Raw genomic sequence first — 18,385 nt, 5'->3', positions numbered from 1 at the left:
TGGGTCTAATCCTCATGCGAGGTCCAAGTGTCATATTTGTGGTAAAACAAATCACACCACATGGTACTGCTTTTATAATGATAACGGTCCGAACTTTATTGGTGCTGGAGGTTTTTCCCATGCTCCTCGGATGCCTTCTTCCTCACTTGGATATTCTTCAGCTCAATCTCATCACTCTCAACAATCCCCAATGCAAGCTATGCATACTGTTATGCAACCATCTCAGCCACCCTCATCTCAGGGTCTACCTCAAGTATGGCTTACTGATTCTGGGGCAACCAATCACATGACTGCAGACTTATCCACTTTATCTTTGGCTACACCTTATCCTACAAATGAAACAGTTCAAACTGCTAATGGTGAAGGTTTGTCGGTATCATGTGTTGGTAACTCTGCTATTCCTACACGAGTCAAGCCAATCAACTTGAATTCAGTTCTATATGTTCCAAAGTTGACTCAAAATTTGTTGTCTGTGCATCGGCTTTGTTTGGACAACAATTGTTGGTTAATTTTTGATGCTTTTTGTTTTTGGATTCAGGACAAAGCCACAGGGAGGATTCTTTACAAAGGGCTGTGCCGTAATGGACTTTATCCCATTCCTCTTGCATCTTCTCATTCTGTTCTCACAACCACCAAACTTCAACCTCGAGCATATCTTGGTCAGCTAGTCCTCTCTTCTACTTGGCATCATAGACTAGGTCATCCTACAAATAAAATTGTTACATTGATGTTACAAAAGGCACATGTACAATGTAAACCCATTTCTTCAGCTGTCATGTGTCATAGTTGTCTTCAGGGCAAGTTTTGTAAACTTCCCTTTTCCCACAGTGTCCACAAGTCTGTCAAACCTTTTCATATCATCCATAGTGACCTTTGGGGTCCCTCTCCTTGTATTTCTGTTGATGGATACAGGTATTATGTGATTTTTGTGGATGAATGTACACGGTATTGTTGGCTTTTTCCCCTAATCAATAAAAGTGACGTGTATTCTGTATTTGTTACCTTCTACAAATATGTTCAAACTCAATTTTCCACTTCCATTCAGATTCTTCAGAGTGATGGGGGGGGAGAGTATGTTAGCAAACAGTTTCAAGCTTTTCTTGCTGATAAGGGTATCATTCATCAAAAGTCATGTCCATACACACCTGAACAAAATGGGCTCGCTGAACGAAAACATAGACATTTTATCGAGACTACCATCACCTTATTACAACATGCCACCCTGCCATCTTCTTTTTGGACTTATGCTGTCCAAACTGCATCCTACTTGATTAATAGAATGCCTACATCCATCTTACATGATAAATCTCCCTTTGAAGTTTTGTTTGGAAATGTTCCAGCCATTTCTCATCTACGAATATTTGGTTGTGCCTGTTATCCCTTGTTAAAACCTTATCTTACCCACAAACTTCAACCAAAAACCATTAAGTGTGTCTTTTTGGGATATGCTTCTCAGTATAAAGGCTATATCTGTTATGATGTGTCTGGGAAACGTATATATATATCTAGACATGTTGTTTTTGATGAACATGATTTTCCATATGCCGACTTAGTGCCCCATTCAAAGGTTATTTTTCAATCTCTTCCTCTGCCACGTCCATCTCCTCCTTTACCTGTTGTCACTACTAACAATCTTATTGCATTGCCTACCTCTCATGACACTACTGCATCAGATGCTTTCATTTCACCTCGCAATACTCCTGCTCCATCCTTTTTACCATCACCTCTGTCCATTACTGGTGCATCTCCATCTTTATCATCAATCCCTGTGGTACATGAGTCCAATGCTGGAGCTCTGCCAACTGACACTTTACCATTGGCTGATTCTTTTCAACCTGACTCCATGCAAATAGTTCTTGAGGTTCCTCATATGAATCTGCATCCCATGCAAACTCGAAGTAAAAGTGGCATTGTGAAGAAGAAGGTTTTTCTAACAACTCTACAGGAGTCTGGGGGTGTTGATTTATCCTTAGTTGAGCCTGCCACTTACAAGTCAGCTTTAAAAGTGCCCGTTTGGTTGACTGCTATGCAAGAGGAAGTCGATGCTCTTCATTCTCGGGGACACTGGAGTTTGGTGCCATTACCTCCTGACAAGAATCTGGTGGGATGTAAGTGGATTTTTAAGATTAAAAAACATGCAGATGGGTCTATTGCACGACATAAGGCGCGATTGGTTGCTAAAGGGTTCATCAAGAACCAGGTCAAGATTATGGGGAAACTTTGTCCTGTCGTTAAACCAACTACAGTGCGGATTGTCTTAGCTCTTGCTGCCCATTTTGGTTGGCCGTTACGCCAACTCGATGTCAAGAATGCTTTTTTGCATGGTATTCTCCAAGAAGAGGTGTACATGGCTCAACCTCCTGGATTTGGGGATTCTCATCATCCAACTTTGGTTTGCAAACTTCATAAATCTTTATATGGGTTAAAACAGGCTCCCCGAGCCTGGAATGACAGGTTCACTTCCTTTTTACCTACATTGGGGTTTCAACATACATACTCTGACTCCTCTCTATTTGTGAAACAAGTGGATTCTTGTATTGTCATCTTATTGGTATATGTGGATGATATCATCATTACTGGCAGTGCTCTCAGTGAAATTCACAAGGTTATTCATTCTCTCACAGTTGAGTTTGAGCTCAAAGACTTAGGAGATTTGCATTATTTTTTGGGAATCCAAATTTCTCGTACCGACTCTGGATTGTTTTTGTCACAGTCTAAGTATGTCCAAGATCTCCTTGTCAAAACTGAAATGACTGAAGCCAAAGCGTGTGATACTCCTTGCCTTCCTTATCACCGATTGCTCAAAGATGATGGTCAGCCTTATGGGAACCCCACCTTGTATCGCAGTATTGCCGGAGCTTTGCAGATATCGACTTTCACCCGACTGATATTGCATTTTCTGTGCATCAGGTTTGTCAATTTATGCAAAATCCAATGGTGTCACATTTCACAGCCGTCAAGCGGATTCTTGGTACTTGAAGGGTACACTGCACTTCGGCCTTAGCTATACTCGGAAACTTGAACTTAACAGCATTTAGTGATCGAGGAGATCAAATGATCGGCGGTCCACTCTGGTTTGGTTGTGTTTCTTGGTTCCAATCCACGTGTCTTGGTCCTCTAAAACAATGTTTCTCGATCTTCCCGAGGCGAATATCGTGCTTTGTCAACTACTTCTGCAGAACTTGTGGCTCAAACAATTCTGGTGTTTTTGCGGGTTCCCATTGCTCAGCAACCGGTGCTTTTTTGTGATAACCTATCCGCAATTGCTTTATCCTTCAATCCCGTTCTGCATCAGAGGACCAAACATATTGAGATCGATGTTCATTTTGTTCGGGAACGGGTGGCCAAACAACAGCTCTTTGTGCAGTTTGTGTCTTCCAGAGAGCAATTTGCTGATATATTCACCAAAGGCTTAAGTGCTCCTCTCTTCCATACTCATTGTCACAATCTCATGCTTGGTTTATCCCAGCGTGAGATTGAGGGGGGATGTTAGAGTAGGATTGTGACACTTGGCATAAGATTAGAAGATGTGATAGTTAGTTAGTTAAGATGGCTGTGTATAAGTAGTGTATTCTGATTTTACCTATTCATTAAGAAAGGAAGTTCATTTTTCTGTGCTCTCTCTCTCTCTATTCCAGATATCTCATTCTCTCTCTCTAGAAATTGTTCTTCATAGTTCTTCTTTTGATATTGGTTAACAGCAAGCTCTAATCTGGGTAGACAACGTTTGTCCTCAAGTAATAATTGTGCGTTTAATGTTTAGCACATTAAGCTTCTAGTTCAGCCAATTGTATATGTCACGTGTTTAAGGGTGGTGGCCTTGGTGCGTACAAGTATATGCCACGTGTAGAAGTTTGAGTGGATGATGAGTTTTCTCTCCCCAAGTGTATTGGTTAACCAACGTCATGAGTTTCGTAAAGATAGTGTATATGTGCTCATGTACTAAGGCCCCGTTTAGGATTGCTTTTTTTTTTTTTCGCCAAAAATCTGTTTTACTTTAAAGTTAAGCAGTTTAAGGTGTTTGGTAAAAATAAAATATCTCGATTATTTTAAAAGTAGTGGCCTTTTGACTTTTAAAAGCAGACTCGAGTTACTTTTCAAAGTGCTTTCAAGCAGAGATGAACTTTTAATGAATTTTTAATTCCCAAAATACCATCATTCATTTTAAAAATGACACCACCTCCACTTCCACATCTAACTCCACCACTTGCACCACCACATTCACTATCTCCACAACCACCGCCACCACCACCACCACATCCTTCTCCTCCTCATCCTCCGTCACCATCACCACAATGACCACCTCCTCCACCACCTTCACCACCACCTCCTCCACCTCCACCTCCACCTCCACCATCACCATAACCATCACCATCACCACCACCACCACCACCATCACCACCAACACTACCACCATCACCACCAACACTACCATCTCCTCCTCCAAAACCTCCACATCCACTACCACCTACAGAACCTCCACCATGCTGCCACTACCAGCACCTCCACAATCGCCATCCCCACCACCACCACCACCACTATCACAACCACCAACTCCACCTTCATCACCATCACTACCTCCACTCCATCACTACCACTACCACCACATGATTAGTACATAACACTTTTAATATCATGTCTATTTTAGTCATTATTCACAGTCACAACAATTTTATATTAAAATTTACCAAACAGTTTTGACACTGCTTTTTGTAATAACAGTACTTTAAAAATATTGTTTACTAAACATGGAGCTACTTTACTTTACAACTAATTATTTTCAAAGCACAGTAGAAGCAACTTTTTTTAAAAGTGACAGCAATCCCAAACTGGAGCATCCACAATGAGCTTTCTAAATCACATCCTTAGACAAATTTTAGGGAGGAATTGTAAAAATACAACTCCAACTATGCTCCCTATCCACCTCCTAAAATAGGGAGTCTTCTAGGAGCTCCTAAATCTGAGGAGAGAGAAAGGACTCATAGGGGCTCCCTATAATTTAATACTACTTTATTTAATGAGTATTTCAAATCTTTATTTAATGCTAACTATTTTTTATTTTATTTTTTTAAGAGAGATGAACCAATTAAAAAAGAGTTATAGCATTTATGGCTCTCCAAATTAGGGAATATGGTTGGAGTTGAAATTTTTTTAGTGAGCTCCTAAAATGGCTTTCTTATATTTTTAGCTAAATTTTAGCTAAGAAATAAAGAGCATCATTGTGGATGCTCTAAGTTTGATCCGTCTTCATTTCGTCTTCAATCCGTCTCCCCATGCATCAGAGTGGATCAGCTGTAAGTGCTAGTTTAGTTATTTCACATGGTTGTGCATAGGCTTTCATGCCTCCATCCAGCTTCTTTGTAATGTCAAACACATTTCTTAGTGCTTACCTTGCATTGCATCACATCAACTCAGCATGGTCCTAATATATGGCAAAAAGAAAGAGTCTACCTTGTTAAAGTAAAGTAAATTACCAGTCATGACTTTCAAACCTTGATTATAAATAAAACAAATGCATATCTTGAAGAAACTACTTAGTCAATCCTATAGGAATTAATTAAAAAAGAAGAAGAACGACTACACGTAACACTAACCAGTATCAGAGGCTTTCTTCTGTATGCTAGTAATTCATCTGATAGAAACTTCCAGCCAAACCAGAAGTGATTGCTAGCTGACCAAGTCTTTTGTGCCTGCTCTTGAGTCTATCAACACAAAAGGTATCTAACTAAATAAAAATTACTATCGGTGAGATCACACAAACATTCAAAGAGCTATCAGTGACTCATAATTGAAAGTTTCATCTTTGCCAAGTCTTCTGCTTAGCACTCTGGTTTTGTGGTTTTGTGGTTGAGGTTCATAACAGCAAGGCTATATAATTCAGACCAACTACAACTGGATGCCGGTAGGAGACTTCAAAAGCATTTTTTTTTCTTTCTTTTTAGCCTTTTACAATTCTTATGTGTTTGAGAAATGAAAATCAAGGCTCTGGGAAGCTTTCATACGTCTATCTACAAAGTGGTAAAGTTCTACCGTTTACGAATTAGTTTCTCAGGTAACTTTTGAATGATACAAGCATGCTAGCTGATATATCTGTCACCAGGTATAAGTAGTACAAAAACAAAAACATGAAACTATTAAATTGAATAACCTTTATTAACTCACTAAATTTCTTGGTGGCAGAAAACCTGTATCACTAACTTTATTTTGTGGGAGTATCTTAAGGATGAAAACCAAGGAATCTTTGTCTATAGAAAAATAGATTCCTTAACTTCATAGATTCATGAGTGTGGTAAAAGACTAATCTGTATCATTCTTTTCTTCAGCTCAAGGAAGATGCAAGTCCAGTTGAAAGTCTTGCAGATTCCATACTGGCATCCATTTCAGAAATCACGGAATTGGTAGTAAGCATCGAGGTGGAACACGAAAATTTCATTGAGACTGCTTGCTACCTCTATCGGGCTTCTATGGCCATAATGGAGTTGAAGATGACTGACACCTGCCCAGAAAATGCAATGGAAATTCTGCAGTCTATTTCCAAAAGTGTTAATCTGGCCAAAGATCTTGTGGAGAGATGCCAAATAGGCATCCAACCATTCTCAGATCCTGAACTGAGAATCATTATAGCACAGCTGGAGGAGGTCATTAAGCACATAGGAGAATGCCTGAGCTTGATACCGTCCTCCACATTTGGAGACCAACAATATGCAGAAGTTGCAATGCGGTCGCTTTCAAAGGAGATGCAGAATGCTCATTTTGAAGCTCAAACATCTGAGACCAATGAACAAGATACAAAGATGCTGTCCTTGGAAGAGCAACCAAAGGAAAAACAAACACCAAAAGAAGAAACAGATCTCTACTCTATAGATTTTGAGGTTTCCACGGAGAATCCTCAGCTCTTAAATACACCTCAGCTGATTGAAATCCTTAAAAGCACAAGTTGGGTCAGCAAAAGAAAACATGGGAGCATGAGTGGATCATTAACAACATTTCCACAGGTGGGTGAGTACATGGAGCCTCTGTATGAGACTTTCTTCTGCCCACTGACAAAGAAGATCATGGATGACCCAGTAACCATAAGAAGTGGAGTGACCTACGAGAGGAAAGCAATTGTTGAGTGGTTTGAGATGTTCAACGACTCAGAAGAAATTTTCTGCCCAATCACTGGACAAAAGTTGATGAGTAAATCTTTCAATGCCAACATAGCTCTGAAATCCACATTAGAGGAGTGGAAGGAAAGGAATCAGGCAGCAAGGATTAAGGTTGCTCGTACAGCATTGTCCTTGGCTAGTTCAGAGAATATGGTACTTGAAGCAGTAATGGACGTGCAAAGTATCTGCCAAGGGAACCCTTACAGTAAGGTGCAAGTTCGGAGTGTTGGAATATTGCCATTGCTTGTTCAGTGTCTGGAGTACAAAGACAAAGATGTTAGATGTGCAGTGCTGGAACTTTTGAGGCAACTGGTGGAGGATGATAATGACAGCAAGGTCAAATTTCAATTTCCTCATTTCTAATGAGAAACAACCAATTAAGAAAAGTACTATGATTTACTAAAACATGCACTAACCAAACCAGTAGATTGACTAGAATGAAAACTTTTTTGCTCCAACTTTGACAGTGGTTTCTTGTGCAGGAAATGATTGCGCAAACAACGAATATTTCAACTATAATCAAGATGCTTTCTAGTAGTCACCAGTCCATAAGGCATGCATCATTGCTATACTTGCTTGAGCTTTCAAGATCACAATCATTATGTGAGAGAATTGGATCAGTCACTGGAGCAATCCTTATGTTGATCAGGATTAAATATAGACGGTCTATTGATGCCTTTGCTTCAGAAAAAGCAGATGAAATCTTAAGGAATTTAGAGCATTCGCCAAATAACATAAAAAACATGGCAGAAAATGGATTCCTGGAACCCCTCCTAAAGAATCTTACTGAAGGTAATTTCCACAACTCCACAGTTCCAGCCAAGCATAAATAACAAAGAAATTTAAACTTTTTGGACCACTAATTTTATCATTGTGACCATTCTGCAAGTTCAGATTAAATGACATATGATAAGTTAGTTGTTGAAAATCTCAAATGTTATCTTATATTTTTTTTTTCTCTGAAATAACAGGTTGTGAAGAGATGATGATGGAAATGGCAAGTTACCTTGGGGAAATTGTTCTTGGACATGACAGCAAAACTTATGTTGCTGAGAGGGCCTCTCCTGCTCTCATCAAAATGGTACATAGGGGAAATACCCTGACCCGAAGGGCAGCATTCAAAGCTCTAGCACAACTCTCATTATACCAGCCAAATGGAAAAATACTTGAAGAAGCAGGAATTGTGCAAATCATGGTTGAAGAGATGTTCATTCGAAATATTCAAAATGAGCCAATGAACTCAAAAAATGAAGCAGTTGCAATCCTTGCAAATATACTTGATGCTGGGATTGAGCTTGAGAACCTCCAGGTTAATTCTCACGGTCACACCATGACTTCGGACTATGTGGTGTGTAACATCATGTACATGCTCAAGAACTCAACCTCAGATGAACTAAACAACAACCTCATCAGAATTCTTTTGTTTATTGCTAAGATCCCCAGATCTGCAGCCACCATTGTCTCACTGGTAAAAGAAACTGAAGCAAGCTACACCCTCATTGAATTCATCAATAACCCACATGAAGAACTTGCCATTGCAGCGACCACGCTACTAACTGTTCTTTCACCCCTTATGGGCAATGTGCTAGCAGAAAGACTCTGCAAAACCAGAGGACAGCCTGAGGATCTTGTCCAGAGCCCAACTGATACAACCCTCATCACCGAGAAGCAGGCACTTTCGGCTAAATTTCTAGCTCAACTTCCCCATCAAAACCTGACGCTCAACCTAGCTCTTCTATACAATAATACAGTGCCTACAATCCTAGAAGCAATCAATCAAATTCAAAAAAGAGGAACAAGAGCAACCAGGTTTGAAAGAGCTTACTTAGAAGGTCTAGTAGGCATTCTAGTCAGATTCACAACAACATTATATGAACCCCAAATACTGTTTTCAGCAAGAACACACAATTTTACAGCAGTATTCACAGAACTACTCATACAACCATCAAGTGATGAAGTTCAGAGGTTATCAGCAATTGGGTTGGAGAATCTTTCTACAGAGTCAATAAGATTATCCAAACCACCACAAATCAAGAGAAAGAAGTTGTTCTACCTGCCCAAGTATCTATTCTGTGGCTCATCAAGGAGGAGTAAAATACCACTGTGCCCGGTTCACAGAGGGGTCTGTTCTTCACAAAACACCTTCTGCATAGTTGATGCAAAGGCAGTTGAGAGGCTATTGGTTTGTCTGGGAAATGAGAATGCAGAGGTTGTGGAAGCTGCATTGTCAACTATATGCACTTTGTTGGATGACAAAGTTGATGTGGACAAGAGTGTGAGCATGCTGAGTGAGGCAAACGCTGTGCAACAAGTTTTGAATGTGGTGAAAGAGCACAGGGAAGAGGGGCTCTGGCAGAAGTCATTTTGGGTGATTGAAAAGTTCTTGAACAAAGGTGGGGATAAGTCTGCTTCAGATATATCAAACGACAGGGTGTTGCCTGCCATACTGGTGAATGCTTTTCATCATGGAGCTGGAAATACCAGGCAGATGGCTGAGAAGATTTTGAGGCATTTGAATAAGATGCCCAATCTCTATACTTCCAACTATACCATGTAAAACCGTCTGTCCACTATCATGGTCATACATTGTAATGGTGCTTTTCAGGAACTGTCAACTGCCAACTGCCAGTTGGCAACTGTCAAATCTGTGTGCTCCAATATATTAAAATGTCATGCTCACAGCAAGCATGCCATGTTGTAAATAGTAAATGAAATTTTATTATTTTGGTTCCTCACTAACAGTAACGGATGTCACTGGAAGGAGTGTCTAGAAAGCTCAGACGTCCATGTAGATTATGAGTTTATATCCAAACCCAAATCCCAATATTCTATTATTCTATCCAAAATTTGGCTCATTTCAATTTCCAAGGAAACTTGATGGAGAGATAGTAGATACGGTAAATCATAGTTCCATATTACACGTGATTTTTTATTTTTTTTTCCTGGTTGAGGCATCTGATATTTGAGCAAAGCATAACAAGGCCAACTAAACAAATTCTAATGGAGGATTGCAGGTTGAAGTTCAAGCTTTGTTTATTGTACAATTGTTGTTGGGAAATGCATTGACTTTAATACCATCCTTCTCTTCCTAATTAGCATTCAGAAACCACATTCTTAGATTGGATTGGAAACACCATATTCCAATGTATAATATTCATCCAAAGGTTCAAGTATTCAAATCCCAATCCCATGCCATCACGGTAATTGGAAAACTCAAGTTCGATGAACAAACAGTCAATATAATTCTAGCAGTTCCAATGCTTCTTCTATTAATTTTTTCACTTTTCACTCTTTTTTAATTCTTAGAATCAAACTGATGCACTACATTCTGAATCTGTGTATGTATATATATAGCCATGCAGCCCTCCAACAAAGCCACAGAACCGAGTAATTTGCACTTTTCTCACCAAGGAAAAAAGAAACCAGAAAAACACTTTGTATTGCAAAAATGGAGGCAGCAAAAGGTCTAATGGTAATAGTAATAGCCAGGTTGGAAATGGAAACCAAAATGCTGGTGGTGGAGGTAAGTCATCCAATGTAGGAGGAGCAAGTGGTGGTGGTGGTGGAGGCAATTCAGCAGGGAATATGAAAGCACCTGGAAGAGATTATGCTATCTCCAGGGAGAGCTTTGAATGAAGTAACTACTTACTCACTACTACTATATGAATAAAAGAGTAGTAGTCTACTATATTGCTGCCATTATTTATTTAAATTCCTTTTACTATATATGGATGATGCATTCAAACTGAAAATGTTTATTATCAAAAAGTAAGCATAAGATTTCATTCTACTAACAAACAAAAACAAACAGGAAAACTTTGGACTATCCAAAATGCTGCCAAACTAAAGAGAACAATTGCTTTGTCAAGTTGAAAGTACAAGGCAACCTTGCCTGCACTCCATGTTGTGGCAGTTCAAAGTGACTGCAGCATTACCTGCACTCCATGTTGTGGCCGGACTGTAAGATAACGTAAGGGCAAGTGGACATAACCCGGGGAAAGGGTGAAGGCGTAGCGTTGTAGAATCATCGACAAAGCAATCTTCGCTTCAGTGGTCCCAAAGTTCAAGCCCACACAAGTTCGAGGTCCCAGTCCAAAGGGTATGAATGCACCTACATGATTGTTGGTTGCTTTGGCAACCCCTTCCGAGAATCTCTCTGGTTTGAAAAGTTGCACATCTTGTCCCCAGATTTGAGGATCATGGTGAAGTGCTACTATTGAGACAATCAATTCAAGATTACCAGGAACAATCAGCTTTCCTAGTCTAACTTCCCTTTCGACTTTCCTTATAACCGAAACAACAGGGGGATATAACCTTAGAGCCTCATTGATGATCATACTCATCTGCATGAAAATGAAAAATAGATAACTGAATCAGGATCTCAAACTTTATTGAGAACATATTTCTACCACCTAGACAAGTTTCTTACTGTTTTCAGTTTGCCAATGCCATCAAGATTTGGAGTTTGTTTGCCAAATAATTGTAGCACCTCCTTTCTTGCTTCCTCTTGCCAATCTGTATGGAGTGCCAGGAGAAAGACAGTCCAAGAAAGCAATGTATTAGTGGTTTCTTGTCCAGCAAAGTAAAACGTCTTGCACTCATCAGTTAACTCATCCACCGAAATCCCCTGGTTCTCATTGGTTTCATGATTAGCCTTCAAAAGTAATCCAAGAAAATCACTTCCAAAGCTGTCCATTTCTCCAGCCATTGTCTTCTTTTCTCTTTTCTTAGCCATCTCTATTATGGAGGCATGAATTCCTTTCTCAAGTTTGTCCGATTCAATCTCATCACTGGTTTTGAAAAACTTACTGCAACATTAAATGAAAGACTAAAACTGAGATAACAGAAGTAACTCTCCAATTTTTTTAAATTTCCTGTTCTCTTCAGTTGGAGTATTAAAAGTACTATGTTACCTGATTCCAGGAACCCTGACTTTGAGAAAATTTTTTGCTATTAGGAAGCCTAACTTCATCAACATCTCAAATATGTTCTGTCCTTCTACATAGCTGCTGCCAAATGCTGTTCTGGAAATCACTTCCGACGTGAACAATCTAAACTCTTCATAAACCTCAATCTCTTTTCCTTCATAAAATGTCCACCTTTCTAGCATCGTCTCGGCACTAGCTATCATTTCTGGAATCATACTCTAGTAAAACAATAATACAATTATGCTATTAGCAGACTTTTGACTTCAATTTAATCTTTTGGTGTTTAAATATAATCGACACAGCTATTACTATAATACTCTTTGCAACAAAATACCAGTAGTTTAAAAAATTTTACTTTTAAACCCTCTCCATGGAAGGCATGGGTGGCCAGCTTTCGCAATTTTGCCCATTTTTCAGCTTTAGTTGTTGCCACAAGGCCATCTCCCACTAGCTTCTTCACAAGGTTTGGGGGCTCTCTTTTCGGATAAGCGCTGCCTTTGTTATTCAGTATCTGTTTGCACAACTCAGGTTCTGTAATGACCAACTGAGCCTGTGAACCATGCCATTGAAGATAATTCTTACCTGTAATTGCATGCAAAAATGACCAAAAGTGATCTTGTTTAGATAGAACTAAGATTTAAATACAATGTTAACTAATTGAGATGGCTTGTTTGTCAGTTACCATATTTCTTGGTCCACGAGTGAATGTGAGGTTGAACTACAGAAAGTATGTCGTGTGACAAAATTTGGGGCCTGTCCATGACTTCCTTTTTCATGTTGGAGATTTCTTTGGTGTTTCCATGGATGAATCTGTAAGAAGGACCTTTGATCCCCTGCAAAGCCATCAGCTTCTGTATGCGAATCGGAGTCCACCATAGTTTGTGAAGGATCTTGATGAAAGCTAAGACAAGGAGCAGACACAGAAAGCTTGAAAGAATGATTATTAGGCCTCCCAAACTAGTCATTTTTTGGGGTATTGTTTTTCTCTTTGGCTATCTCTATCTCTTTCTCTGAACCTAGTGAGTTTTTAAAGCTTACCTTGCTCCTGATTGTTTAGAAAAAGTCAAGAAAAAACCAGTTTTAAATCATCTGGTCATTTGTCGACTTCTGATACATCATGGTTGTGACTTCATGTTGGAATTATCTCCCCACTTCGTCACCAATGACAAAAAGGGTCCCAAAATGGACGGCGAGTTTATTTTTTAGTGTTTCTAATGTAGCAGTTAACATGATCACTTTCATATTCTACTGGCATCTTCTAACATAAACAATTGTTTTCATCCTGACTTTATCAATTTCACTTCATAACCAAAGGCTTTATTATGATTAATGTCTGGTTTCTAGATACGTACCTAGTGCAAGATTTAAGGAGTGTAGCATGACCTGAACTCCACGGAGTGGGCGATTTGTTACTTGCTGAAAGGGCAAGTGGACATAGCCCGGGGAAAGGGTGAAGGAGTAGCGTTGTAGACCATTGACAGAGCAATCCCACCACACAAGTTCGAGATCCTCCTACTCCGAAGGGTAGGAAAGCGCCTGCGTTATTGTTAGTAGCTTTAGCAACATCTTTTTTTTTTTTTTTGGTAATAAATAGGACAGCCACCCGGCTATACGAAGGTATAGCCGCGCGGCTACTGGGGCCTTTTTTTTTTATAAATAATTTTTTCCCTGATTTGAAAAGTTGCGAGTCTTGTCCCCAGATTAGAGGATCATGGTGAAGTACCAATTCAACATTAGCTTTCCTTAACAGAGTACCATCAGGGGAATATAACCATACTCATCTGCATCAAAACGAAAAAAAAAGAAAAGAAAAAAGATAACGTTTCTGCCACTTGGAACAAGCTAATGATTGAGTTCTTGACTGTTGTTTGTACAAGCACGAGGATATTCGTCTAAGATTCATTCGTCTTCTCCACTTCTCTTTCTCCCTGCAAAACAGATCGGGGTAAAAGGACCACACCCGGGGTGTTGGTCAAAGGCCCTCCGATGCCTAAGTTAGGTAGGGTATTTCAAGGAAAACCGGGTGGCCGGAGCCGTGTGTGGTGGCGGAGCCTTGTGTCAGAGAGAGAAAGAAAGTGGTGGCTAGGGTTTGTGAGAAATAATTTCTGCAGAGTTTCAGTAGGAATTTAGACGTACCTTGACCTTTGTGCGTAGCCAAGTATTTATAATGGTCTCGGAGATTAGGGTTTCAGAGGAATAATTCCATAGATGGAAAGGAATTATTCCTCCCCTATTTGGAATTGATTTGATTAATTAGGGATTTGATTTATTAGGGTAATCAAATCCTTAATCGTGGTAGGTATCAGATCAAATCCTAATTTAATTAGGTAACTCCTCATTTAATTGGGAATTGGGGTAGGAATCAAATCAATTCCCAACTTAATTAGGTAATTCTCAATTTAATTGGGTAACTCCCAATTAAATTGAGTAACTCCCAATTAGGTTGAGTAATTCCCAATTAGGTCAAATAATCCCCAAATGGAATGAATTATTTGACCTAGGGTATGATTTAATTCGGTTCCCACAAATGCCCCCCAGCTTCTGCATGGCACGTGGTGGCATGTAGGAGATGCAAATTGTTTGTTGGGCTGTCCAGCTGTAACTGGGCTTCCTCCTTGGATTTGGGCTCCTGAATGGAGGAGGCTTTTGACTTGCCAACTGTTCTTTGACTTGGGCTGTCCTGGGCTAGAGGCAAGCCGCTCTTCTTTGGAGCGGTGGCGTTTGGGTCGGCTTATTTGTGGTTGATCCAAACTGCTTCAATTCCTTCTTCTTTTTGTGTCACGAACTAGGAATAGTATGAGTCAAGGCGATCATGTGTGGAGCACGGACATGTTGGAAGTCAGCGGCAGACGGGTAGGGGAGGTTGGCGACGGTCCGCTCATTCCTCTCACCTACTGTGATGGTAAATTGCATCCCTATGATCTGCTACAGATTGCCATGGAATTCTTTACTGTGTGTTTGACTGACTTCTGTCTCATGCTTGTAGAAAATGACATCCACAAGAAGCTCAATCTTGGCTCGAACACGATCAATGTTCATCAAGCTTTAAACATCCTTGTCAGGTTCGTGGATTGCGCTAGTTGCTGAGTGAACATCAGAAGGAGGCTGATGGTCTGCCCCCCTGAAGATGTTGAAAGATGGGAGCTGCATGGCTCGGACCTAGATGATCTGCCAGTTGAGCGGGATAAGTCCTTGACCAAGCTTCCTCATTCTTCCACGAGCAAGTCTTCCTTAAGGGGGTCTTGTTTGCTGGGAATGTCCCTATGGGAGTTGCTTCTTCATCTACCAGGATCAAGCGCCTCGTCAACACGAACAGTAAGAAGATCAATGGCATGCAGGAGGTCTAGGACATTCTCGGTATCCGCTCGCCGCCTAAAACCCATGATTTACCGTGAGGAGGCTGTTGAGAAGCGTGGTTTGAGTTGCTTGTGCGATCTTAGGATCAAAGCGAGAGGACTGTACATTTGTCTAGAAATCATGACTCGTCTGCAAAGCCACGAACAGTTAAGCACGGAGTGACTCAATGTTGCGAGTTTCGGCCAAGAGAGCTAAAGAGTCGTCTGCTCGAGCAAAGAGATCGTTGCTAATGCGTACAAGCTGGGATACTTGGATTGCAGGAATAGTGCTTCTCCTTGTTGCCCTCTCGAACATGAAGACGGTAAGTAGCTTTATCTTGACCTACCCCTGCTCAAAGTAAGCAGAGCAATGTTGTGGATGAAGAAGCAGTTGAAGAGTAGATAGCAGATGAAGCTGCAATGGAGGAAGACAACTTTCAAGGTGGCGTAGCTGATAAGGCTAGACCATATGCGAATGAGTAGGCAGGTGAGGCCGATGAGTAGATGGTGCTGGTTGGCTGCTTTGTTATAGAATTTTCAGTTGCCTTTCAAACTTCAATTCTCATTGTATCTTGTAAGTGTACCTCCGGAGACATAACACTTGAAAGAGATTCCATTGAGTTTGTACTCGTGAAGTAGCTTGCCCACAATGGAGGTAAGGCTCGTCGCCTGTGTGCGTATGTCGGGGACATGACGCTTGAAAAGACTCCATGAAGTTTGTACTCGAGGAGTAGCTTGTCTTCAGTGGAGGTGAGGCTTGTCACCTGTGAGTATATGTCAGGGACATAATACTCGAAAAAGACTCCATTGAGTTTGTGCTTTGAGGAGCAGCCTGCTGTAATGGAGATGAGGATTGTAAGCCTACGAGCGTATGTCGGGGACACAATGCTCGAAAAAGACTCCATTGAGTTTGTGCTTCGTGAAGCAGCCTGTCTATAATGGAGATGAGGATTGTCGCCTACGAGCGTATGTCAGGGACACAATGCTCGAAAAAGACTCCATTGAGTTTGTGCTTCGTGAAGCGCCTGTTTGCAATGAAGATGAGGCTTGTCGCTTGCGGCGTATGTCAGGGACACAATGCTCGAAAAAGACTCCATTGAGTTTGTGCCGTGAAGCACTGCAATGGAGATGAGGCTTGTCGCTGCGAGCGTATGTCAGGGACACAATGCTCGAAAAAGACTCCATTGAGTTTGTGCTTCATGAAGCACATGCAATGAAGATGAGGCTTGTCGCTGCGGCGTATGTCGGGACACAATGCTCGAAAAGACTCCATTGAGTTCGTGCCGTGGAGCGGCTTATGCAATGGAGATGAGGCTTGTCGCTGCGAGTGTATGTCGGGACACAATGCTCGAAAAAGACTCCATTGAGTTCGTGCCGTGGAGCGACTTATGCAATGAAGATGAGGCTTGTCGCTGCGGCGTATGTCGGGACACAATGCTGAAAAAGACTCCATTGAGTTCGGTGGCGAGCATGCGCAATGAAGATGAGGCTTGTCGCTGCGGCGTATGTCGGGGACACAATGCTCGAAAAAGACTCCATTGAGTTCGTGCCGCGGGCGACATGCAATGGAGATGAAGGAGGCCCGTCGCCTACTTGGAGTCGAGCTAGTAAGCTGCAACTCGAACAATGGTCTTGTTGTTGTAAGATGCCAAGCTGCGATGGTATCTGCTGCTCGAACAATGGTCTTCTTGCTATGGTAAGACGTGAGCTGCTGCTGGTAAGTTGCAACTCGAACAATGGCCTTCTTATTGTAGCAAGATGTGAGCTACTGTTAGTAAGCTGCAACTCGAACAATGGCCTTGTTGTTGTAAGATGCCAGCTTGATGGTATCTTCTTGCTCGAACAATGGTCTTCTTGCTATGGTAAGACGTGAGCTGCTGCTGGTAAGTTGCAACTCGAACAATGGCCTTCTTATTGTAGCAAAATGTGAGTTGTTCTTTGGTAAACTCGAACAATGACCTTTCCTCGTTCCTCTTGGCGCAGATCAAGGTTGACTTTCATCCGCTTGCGCTTTGGTCAAGCCCACCTCGATGCTCATGGAAGGGATGATGTGTGGGAATGATTGCTTACTCCCATAGGCCGGGGAAAATGGTCTCTCCGATTGATCTCCTTTTGGTTGTGCGATAAGCCCATAGGACTCCTGGCAGCCCGTCGACCCATTTTCCTTTTGCGCATTCCAGTCTTTCCTTTGGCAGTCAAGCAAGATCTTGTTGGATGCCTCTGCTTAGCCATTGCCTTGCAGGTATCGGGAGTTGACAGTCTTTGTTTGATGCCATACTTTGCAAGGAATGCGGTGGTGCCTGCTGTGTACCGTTGTCGGTGACTATTGATTGCGGGCAACCGAATCTGCAAATAATGTTCTTCCAGATGAACCGTTCAACATCGGCCTTCTTGGTAGAAGATAAAGCCTCAACCTCGATCCATTTGGGGAAGTAATCAATGGCTGCCCCCAGCATGATTTCCACATTCGCCGTCGTGTATCTTGCAAAGAACCTCGAGCGTTTGTGGGTACTTGATGCAAGTGAGATGGGGCCCGGAGTATGATCTGCGGATAAGCATGTCGCTTTTCATGTAGTATCTTGCAGCCTTATGCTTGATTTTTCTGGCCTCGGACTTGTCCTCGGGCAGGTTTTCATTCACTAGATAGTCAAATGATGGGGTCTTGCCAGCTAGGATCCTCATCGATCCAGTCAGGCTGCTCTGCCTCTTCTATGCTAGGCTGGTCGAGGTGCTCAGCGGATGGGCGTCTCGGGTATCAGCGCCAATCCTAAGCTTGCAGTGCATCTGCGTCGCGTTCTCTGCTCGGGGCACTTGCTGGATGGTGAAGGTGGGAAACGCCTTCAACAACTCTTAGACTTTGTCAAGGTACATGATCATCCTCGAGTGCTTCACCATGTACTCTCCGAAGGCTTGACTTGTGATTAGTTGGGAATCTGAGTAGATGGCCAATTTTTTGATTGATAACTCCTTTGCC

The 18,385-nt window shown here is 41.5% G+C and overlaps 2 protein-coding genes across 4 annotated transcripts; one reads left to right on the top strand and one right to left on the bottom strand.

Annotated features, from left to right (window-relative positions):
• Positions 1 to 5,638: 5,638 nt before the first annotated feature.
• On the top strand, positions 5,639 to 9,887 carry LOC103342001 (Armadillo/beta-catenin-like repeat family protein). Of its 3 annotated transcripts, none has more exons than XM_089047628.1 (4): positions 5,639 to 6,018; positions 6,324 to 7,484; positions 7,631 to 7,940; positions 8,120 to 9,887. In XM_089047628.1, exons 1-4 carry the CDS (start codon positions 5,971 to 5,973, stop codon positions 9,703 to 9,705), a joined length of 3,105 nt encoding a protein of 1,034 aa, XP_088903754.1. In that variant the 5' UTR covers positions 5,639 to 5,970; the 3' UTR covers positions 9,706 to 9,887. The 3 variants fall into 3 exon arrangements, with proteins under 3 accessions (XP_088903754.1, XP_008243780.2, XP_088903756.1); XM_008245558.2 differs by having other exon boundaries at positions 5,641 to 5,902; XM_089047630.1 differs by having other exon boundaries at positions 5,913 to 6,052.
• Positions 9,888 to 10,883: 996 nt separating this feature from the next.
• LOC103342000 (cytochrome P450 CYP749A22-like) lies at positions 10,884 to 13,293 on the bottom strand. Its single transcript, XM_008245557.3, has 5 exons — positions 12,759 to 13,293; positions 12,432 to 12,658; positions 12,062 to 12,294; positions 11,578 to 11,956; positions 10,884 to 11,491 (listed from the first exon to the last, which is right to left on the bottom strand). The coding sequence occupies exons 1-5, from the start codon at positions 13,039 to 13,041 to the stop codon at positions 11,063 to 11,065; spliced, it is 1,551 nt and encodes a 516-aa protein (XP_008243779.1). The 5' UTR covers positions 13,042 to 13,293; the 3' UTR covers positions 10,884 to 11,062.
• Positions 13,294 to 18,385: the final 5,092 nt, after the last annotated feature.

Source organism: Prunus mume, linkage group LG2 (genome assembly GCF_029339155.1).
Source record: "Prunus mume cultivar Tortuosa linkage group LG2, ASM2933915v1, whole genome shotgun sequence".
Taxonomy (NCBI): Eukaryota; Viridiplantae; Streptophyta; class Magnoliopsida; order Rosales; family Rosaceae; genus Prunus; species Prunus mume.
The sequence above is the reverse complement of the archived record's forward strand: the minus strand, read 5'-3'. Positions and strand labels throughout refer to the sequence as shown.